At 35.5% G+C, this 8,728-nt stretch overlaps 1 protein-coding gene across 2 annotated transcripts; it reads left to right on the plus strand.

The window, feature by feature from the left end:
* The first annotated feature begins 996 nt into the window (after positions 1-996).
* Positions 997-4,025, plus strand: LOC110672167 (heat stress transcription factor A-6b). 2 transcript variants are annotated; one of them, XM_058152743.1, is made up of 4 exons: positions 997-1,695; positions 2,291-3,427; positions 3,539-3,637; positions 3,754-4,025. In XM_058152743.1, exons 1-2 carry the CDS (start codon positions 1,393-1,395, stop codon positions 3,038-3,040), a joined length of 1,053 nt encoding a protein of 350 aa, XP_058008726.1. In that variant the 5' UTR covers positions 997-1,392; the 3' UTR covers positions 3,041-3,427; positions 3,539-3,637; positions 3,754-4,025. The 2 variants fall into 2 exon arrangements, with proteins under 2 accessions (XP_058008726.1, XP_058008725.1); XM_058152742.1 differs by having other exon boundaries at positions 3,539-4,025.
* Positions 4,026-8,728: the final 4,703 nt, after the last annotated feature.

Here is an 8,728-nt window from a genome sequence, read left to right on the forward strand (position 1 = left end):
TAGTATTTTTAATTATTTTTAAAAAATATAAAAGATAATTGAATTTTTATTACATTTACATTTTTAATAAAATTTTAAGGAAATAGAAGTATTTTGCTATTTTATGATATTAGACGATTTAGATCAAGATCTAGTAGGTTCAAGAAGAATGTAGAAGGGTCTTTATTCGATGAGGGGCTTTTTAATATATATATATATATTTATATATTTATATATTTATATAGTTTGAAGCAATATTAAAATATTGTATTCTGTGAAGTGGGGAGAGAAACCATGTGGATATGTGGGAATTGAATAAGAACAAATTGACAGAAGGGGAACAAGGGCGATTATTAGTTGTAGAACGCCAACCTTTGCCTTTTGCTCTATCCAATACAATTTTTGATATTCACCGCTTGTCAAGTGTAAGGTTATTAATAAATTAAAATTGTAATTGCTTAATAAATTAAAATAAAAAAATTACTTATAATTATTGCTACGTATCTAGATATAATATGAGAGAAAATTAAATAAAAAAAAAAGAAAATTTTCAAAGAAATTTTAATAGAGTTTATATTCCATGCATAAGGATTTATCTCTCGGTTATAGCCTTTGGTCCTGTTCCCTACCAACCGAGCAAAAACTTGATTGCTATTTAACCTCTAAAACTTGCTATTTTTTTTATTGTGGCCCAATCTAGCAATTGTAAGTGAGATTTCCTTCGTATGTTGTGGGGTCTACCAGTCTCCACCTTCCACCAATCAAATTTCATAAAATATATATTTTTTTTAAAAAAAAAAGAGAAATTCCCATTCTTTATTTCGTTGGACATGAACGGGTCCCAGACCATACCTCCACCATGCCATCCTTACCCTTGGAAGTTCCAGACGTTTCCTAGAGGACCACCCTCACTCCGGCTTTCCTCTTCCCTGCACTTGCCAAATGGGGAAAGGTGCAAGAAAATTATATTATTAAAATACATAATAAAAAAACCAACCAAGAACTCTAGAACTTTCTATTGATTTTTATAATATATCTCCTTGGCTCTGTTTAAGAGGTTTTTGAACACGTCCGGGCTTTCCTTGCTTATGTCTATCACAGCCTACCAACTTCGACATGCTATAGCCGAACTTCCCCAAAAGGAAAACAGGGCAGGAAACAAAAAATTCTCTTTCTGAAAAAAAAAAAAAAAAAAAACTCAAATCGATCTTTTTTCTCCTCCTTTTTGTCAAAATCACCTACCGTTTTCTGTTATTTGTGCTGAATTTTATGTAGTGCTTCTCTCCAGAGTTCAACTTTAGATTTGTTTATCTACTACTTTACTTACGATTCTAGCTCCTACAAGTATCCTCTGTTTTTGTTTTTTACTTTCAAATTACGGAAACTGGTAAAGGGATCAATCCAACTGCAAAGATGAATCCATATTACGCGGTGAAGGAAGAGTACCCAGGATCAAGCTTGTCGCAGTCCGGTGATGAACCACCAATAACTGTCCTGCCGCAACCGATGGAAGGGCTGCATGACACGGGACCACCACCATTCCTGACCAAGACTTTAGAGATGGTGGATGACCCAATTACCAATCATGTAGTTTCTTGGAGCACAGAAGGTACTAGCTTCGTTGTGTGGGATCCTCATTCTTTCTCCACAAACCTCCTGCCTAGATATTTCAAGCACAATAACTTCTCCAGCTTTGTTAGGCAGCTTAACACTTATGTAAGCATTATAAACTATAATTCTTCAATTCTCCTTTGTCATCATCTTCTTCTTCTTCTTCTTCTTCAGTCTTGCTTTGGGGGAAAAAAAATTCACGTGATTCCTTTTTAATCGGAGTTCATTCCTGTATTGGTAGCAGGTTTATTTGTTATTCTTCTTCTTGGGTGAGGGTGTTGTTTAATTGGTTGTTTCTTTTATATTTAATTTAAATATTTTTATGCTTAAGGAAAGGTGACGATGTCCTATTGAAGGAAGATGACTATTTTATTCACCAGCAAAGAAGATTGTTCTCAAGAGGTTCTGGAATGTTCATGCAAGTGGAACTTTGATATGAATCTCCTTTTTCTCCCTCTGCAAAATGCTCATTGGTTCCAATTTTTATTATTTTATTATTTATCAATTTAGTTGGGGCACTTCTTTGATTTAATTTCGTTTTCCTAATGGCTTTTTCTGCATCTGGCCATGTGGGGCCTTGCTGTATTTGGATTTGGTGCTAGAAGTAAAAGATTCAGTATACAGTACTCTGTTTCCAAATGCAATTTGGTAAAATTTAATTGTTAGTGGAACCTGGTAATTGATAGTTTTAATCCTGCAGGGATTTAAAAAGATAGACCCTGATAGATGGGAGTTTGCCAATGAAGGGTTTCTAAGGGGCCAGAAGCATCTCCTGAGAACCATCAAGAGAAGAAAGACACCTTCTCAGCCTCTGCCTCAACAACAACCTTTGGATGCTTGTGTTGAAGTTGGCAGGTTCGGATTGGATGGAGAAATTGATCGATTGAAGCGCGACAAGCAATTTCTAATGATGGAATTAGTGAAGCTCAGGCATCAACAACAGAACACTAGAGCCTATATTCAGGCTATCGAACAAAGGCTACAAGGTACAGAAATAAAGCAGCAGCAAATGATGCAATTCTTGGCCAGAGCGGTGCAGAATCCAGCTTTTTTACAGCAACTAGCCCAGAATAAGGATAAGAGAAAAGAACTTGAAGAAGCAATGACCAAAAAAAGAAGAAGGCCTATTGATCAAGGAACTAGTGGTGCTGAATCAAGCTATAGTGGTGAGAGTAGAAATGCCATCAAAGCTGAACCTCTAGAGCTTGGAGATTATGGGTTTGAAGTTTCAGAGCTGGAAGCACTTGCATTGGAAATGCAAGGATATGGTAGGGCGAGGAGAGGCCAAGAGGAAGGAGAAGAAGATATAGAGCCACCAGAAAGTGGAGATAGAGAACTTGATGAGGGATTTTGGGATGAATTATTAAGTGAGAGTAATAGAGGAGGTGAAGATGAAGATGTAAATGTATTGGCTGAGCGATTGGGTTATTTGGGTTCCAGTCCGAAGTAAAGAAATTGAACCCTTCTTTATTGTTCATCATCATCGTGGATCATTTCTTCAATTATCATTTGGCAGACTTTTCATTCCACGGTTGATTTGTCAGTAACACCCTCGTATTTTTGTACAATTAGGTCCTTAAAATACCATAAGCCTATAATTTTTCATCTGGATTTCTTGGTATTGACAGGATAGGAGAATAGCAAAGCAATGTATCCGTGGAAAATATTTGTATTTCTGGTGTTTCTAACCCTTTATTTTAATCATCTTTGTTCTTTTTTTTTTTTTTTCCCTTCAGCACATCATGTTTTCTTAATCTTTCTCTAATCTTGGTTAGGTACTTAGGTTGCAGCAGGGCTTGGACAGAATCTGGTTGTCCCTATCATGATTTGTTTCAAGGTTCTTGACCCTTTTTCCATTTTGCCCCTGGACTATCACTGTTTTTTTTATGCATTTAATTCATTGGTTAACTGCCTCCTGTAATTCATTTTTGGCCTCAAATGAATGTAGATTGTCCAGAAGCTGTGTTGAAATAGACATGATGTTGCTGCAAAGTTGCAAGAACCACAAATTACATGTTGATTTTCGAATCAAGTACCATATAACTATGTCGGTTCGATTTTTTTTTTCCCCCTTCCCTTTTCCCATTTCTTGCACTGTCGTGTTCTTTCTGCAAATGTTAAGGTCGGTGGTCATTTTCTTGATGCTGCATCTTTACCATGTAGATATTTTCATGTCATGTCCAACGCTGTTCTTATCAGTCATTTTCTTGGCAGCCGTGGGGCTCCTCACTGGTAATGCATATTAGATTCTTTCAACCATAGCCAACAAATGTGTGTGCATTATGTTCGTTCGTGTCGATCTAGTTGATGTCCTTGGGATTGTTACAGTATTGTAGTACCTAAAAAGCATAATGAAAGGTACCTCTTCTGCAGCAAGCTCCATATGATCTTCCCTGCTTCAGAATTCAGATGCATCTGCAAGTTATGATTTAATGGTACTATAATGATAGGTAACTATGATTTGCAAGAATTTTTGTGGTTGTATAATCTTCATTAGTCATTTTCAGGTTGATCTTTGTAAAAAGAGGTTCAGACGTCACATGAAATCCTTGTTAACTACCTTATTTTAATTTTTTTTTTTTTTTCATTATATAAACCAAGCAGAGGAACGTAAAATTTCAGTTGATTTAGCTCCATCGGTGACTTTTGCTCTAGCCGACTTAGCGCTACTGAAAATGAAATGAAGTTGTTCTATGAATTATGGCCGAAAGTGCAACTTTATGCCAAATGCTCTGCGAAAAAGGCTGCTTTTGTACATTTTCATACTCGAAAAAGCCCACCCCACCCTCCTGAAAAATTATTGCATACACTACTCGAAAATGAATGCATCCATCCGTTCCCGTGTTCGGATGAAATATTTCCAAAATTATCTGATGAAATTTATTTAAAAATATATTTAAAATAAATTTCACATAAATGTGAGTATCATATACCCTTTTTTAGCATCGTTTATTCTTATTAATTGAGATTGAATGCGTGGAATGCTAATCATTACAGTTCATGAGATCGAGCCATACCTTAACTTTTCTTTTCTTACATATAAACAAATTTCCTTCCACACCAAAAATTTTATGAATATGAAATATAACTGTAATATTTTATTATTTTTTAAAAAAATTATTCAGTATTATAAGGTATAGATATTTTCTCATAATTATGTAAGTGAGGTTTGTTCTCCACGTTATTATATTTTGTGAGAAAGGCACCATTTTTTTTTAAAAGAAAAAATTTAAGGAATGAATGAAAAACCGAACGGCTCTATGATCAATCCCCTTGTCACTTCTCGCTCAGATAGCAGCAGAAATGGCCGAACCTAATTGGCAAAGCTTTCGCGAGACGAGGGTTCAGTATCCAGTAATGCTGCTATTGTTTACTTTTCTTAACCTAAATTAGATTACTATTTTGATTATGGCCTGCTTTGATTACTTCCAGCAATGTTCAAATTCTCTATGCTTTCCTTATTTTCTTTCAACCGTGAGACTGTAATCAACTTTTCTTTTGCTACATTACTAAGAAGCTTAACGGAAATCGTGAACGATATATACTACTGTGGGTTGGATTTTTCAGTTGGCTTTTGTGTCTACTGTTGAATTGGGTTATGTTGAGTATTATTCTTTTCTTTTTGGAGTTTATGCAATATTAGAATTGATTAAATGCCTCCTGAATTAATCAATTCTAGAGTTGTTGTTAGTTGCGTATTTATCTCCATTTAGTTTGTGCTAAGCTAAGCTGATTTCAAGTCACTGTGGTTAAGGATTGTCATGTATAATCACTTCAGAACTTGGTCTGACTATAGAGATTACACTTTAGGGTACTTGGTAGCAATAAGCAGCTTTCCTCGCATTAGTCATTCTAGCTCTGCTTAGCTAGGAAGATGGGTGAATTAAATGTTCAAATTGTGAATTCCTCAAAACAATATATTATTTTCTGGGGAATTATGGCCAATTTCTTATTTGTGAAGCATGTTAATAACTCACCAGTAATTAGATAAGCTTCTTTTTCATTTCATGGAATGATTTCAACCAAAACATGCAATTGCTTCAATATTATCTTGTCTGGTAATTGTTAGGAAATTAGAACCACTGCATACATGTATTTTTGTGATATAGTTTGACCACATGACATTCTGGGGTTTTGCTAGGGACAGATTATTAATTGATCCATTCTTGATTCTGAAAGGTGTATTTTCGTAGATGCTATGTTGCTTATACTATCGTGATTCACTTGTAAATTGATTTCATGTTCTTACGTTGCTGATGTTCAGTCAATTAGATCATGACTTCACATGCTTCTAGAAGTAACATTATTTGTTCATCCTCATTACTGTGGCAATTATTTCCATTTTTTTTTTCCATTTTTATGCATATTTTTGGTGACAAGTAAAACATTATGTTGTAGACTAATAATCTAGCATTTTTATAGTTGTTTGTGGACTATGCAGTTCATATTTGGATTTGTACAAGTTACTTATTATATATATCAGATTACAGTATTTATCTGGTCATTGACTTACTCTTCTTTGTTGAAGTATTGTTCTAGTTACCAGGAAATATGAACCCCACAACCACCACACCAACCGCCCCCGCCCCGCCCCGCCCCTCCCCGCCCCCCCCCCCCGGGCTCTCCCTCCTCCCTCCCTTCTTTCTCTTTCCTTTGGCAATGCATTGACAATTTGCTTGAGAACTTATACAGTGAATTGAGAAGCTTAGTGATGTAGACATTTGCATTTGGAGTGCCCTCAAATCATAGCTGAAGCACATTGTCAAAGCCAAAAATTGCCTAATTACATGGTCTTTTTCTCAAAATTGTTGGATAAGTCACCAAAACTCATGTCTGTTTGGCATGTTATGTTTGTAATTTGATTATTCATTTTACAATTTGTTTTAGCATCATATGGTATTTCTCTTGATATTTTGCCAGTTGCACTCTTGTGGCAAAATGTCACCTCAAAAATGTTATCTTTAAAATTCATTACCTCAGTGGATTATGCAATTGAGATGTGTGATGAGGTGAATGCAGAAGAAATACCTTCTTGAAATTAGAAACCCTCTGTGAAGGACCCTCCAAATGATTCTCTGCTGTTGAAGGGTAAATTATTTCTTTTCTCTGAAGTTATCGATGCTTGTATTATGAGGTGATAAGAATTGGCTGCTTTTCTTTAGTTGGGTGGAACTGTAAAATAAAATAAAATAAAAAGAAGCAACACAAAGATAAATTGGCTATCAAGTTTTTCTATCTGGTTGCATAATTACACTTTCTCTAGTTTTCTACTGTTATTTCTCAATGTTGTTGCTTTATTAAAGCTTATAAGTTCTCACCATGCAAGCACTCACATGGAGAGGATCTCATCAGAGTTATTGTAAGTGTATTGTTATTGATATCAGCAAATGGAAAATTAACAACTTCAAGCAATACAATAGAAATTTGATAAAAAATGATTGCAGCACAACTTCACTAAAAAGGTAAGTACCATTTATTAAGGAATCAAGAACAGAGTGTTTGTGGTTCTTGTCAACTGTACCATAAGAATGTTTCAACACCAAAGTCTGCTTATGAAGTTTCTTTATTACTTAATCTTCTGGTGGATCTGTCTTCAAAGTTTACATCTGCATGGCATCATTAGACTAAAGTTGTAATGTTTGCAACATGCTTTAATACCTTGTCTTTTATATCTTGATACATTCTGCGATGGAGATTTTCATGTGTTGATATGCCTTGTTAAAGCACAGAAAATTCTTTGTTGAAGGATCCAAAGATTCTTTGCAATTAAAGGGTAAATGCTTTCTTTCTAGAAACAATTTAGGGACGCTCTTGTCATAAAATGATGAGGAATAACCTGTTACATATCAGAGAAGAAGACTGAGGCAGAATAAGGGTTAGTTGAATGAGCTATAAGTGGCAGGAGAATAGTTGTCAAGTAGCTGTCAAGTAGTTAGTTGTATTTGGCGGGAAAATGGTTGTCAAATAGCTGTCAAGTAGTTATAAACTCTATGGTAGTTCATTGTAAAGACATTCTGATGCTTTCTCAAGAAATAACAATTCTCTCTCTTTTCTGATTCTATTTCTCTCTCCCCTACTTCTTCTTCTTCCTTCCTAAATTCTTCTAATTCTTCTCTGTTAGGGTTTCAATCCTAACATTTGGTATCAGAGCTTTACGAAGGGAAATTGAGTGGGTAATTCATTGTTGTAGATCGCAACAATGACTAGATCTGTTGTAATAGGTCCTGAGATGGTCAAGTTGGCAGAATTAGAGGAGAAGATGAGAAGTTTCTCAGATCAGATAGAGAAAATGCAGGAGCAAATTAATCAGTCAGCTAAGGATAATGATGCATTGCGAGGGGATATGAGAGCCTTTATGAGCAAATTGAGCAAGGATAAAGGAATAGGAGATGTTGTTGGGGAAGTTGGTGCGGGATCTGGTATTAGAGAAGCCGAGGATAGGGATCATACCCACTCCTCCTGTTAATCAGCAGTTGAAGGATCAAGAAAGTTATGGAAATAGCTATAACAATGAAGGTATGAATCCTTTTTTGCCTAAAATTGAATTGGTTACTTTTGGGGGAAAGGAACCTAGGGTTTGGCTACGGAAATGTGTGAAATATTTTGAGGTTTACAAAGTACCTAAGGACCAAATGATTGGAATTGCTAGTTTGTTTTTGGTTGATAGGGCAGATGCTTGGTTTCAAAACTGGAATAGAGGGGAAAACCATTCTTGGGAGGAGTTTGAAAAGGGAATTTGTCGTAGATTTGGGGAACAAGGGTTGGAAGATATTGTGGAAGAATTTATGAAGCTTAGGCAAGAAAATTCCTTAGAAGAATATCAAGATATCTTTGAGGATTTGAGGATAAGGATGGAAAGGGTTATGCCAGATTTGGGAGAGGCTTATTTTCTTTCTGCCTTTATTGGAGGGCTTAAGGATGAAATTAGATTAATGGTGAGAATGATGAAACCAACTACTTTAGTTGATGCAATGGAGATTGCTAGGCTGCAAGAACAGTTATGGGATACAAAAAAGAATAGAACCTTCAATTACAACCCAAGATCTGTAACTTCCAATTTCACTCCATATAATTCCTACTCCAAACCTAATCAATTGTTTCCTTACCCCCCTAAACCACCAAATCCAGATTTGACCAG

The sequence above is a fragment of the Hevea brasiliensis genome, chromosome 9 (genome assembly GCF_030052815.1).
Source record: "Hevea brasiliensis isolate MT/VB/25A 57/8 chromosome 9, ASM3005281v1, whole genome shotgun sequence".
Lineage (NCBI taxonomy): Eukaryota > Viridiplantae > Streptophyta > Magnoliopsida > Malpighiales > Euphorbiaceae > Hevea > Hevea brasiliensis.

Coding starts and splice junctions, on each gene's coding strand:
- LOC110672167 (XM_058152742.1), top strand. CDS start 1,393: ATGAATCCATATTACGCGGTGAAGGAAGAGTACCCAGGATCAAGCTTG. Junction 1,696..2,290: donor TTAGGCAGCTTAACACTTAT/GTAAGCATTATA, acceptor TTAATCCTGCAG/GGATTTAAAAAGATAGACCC.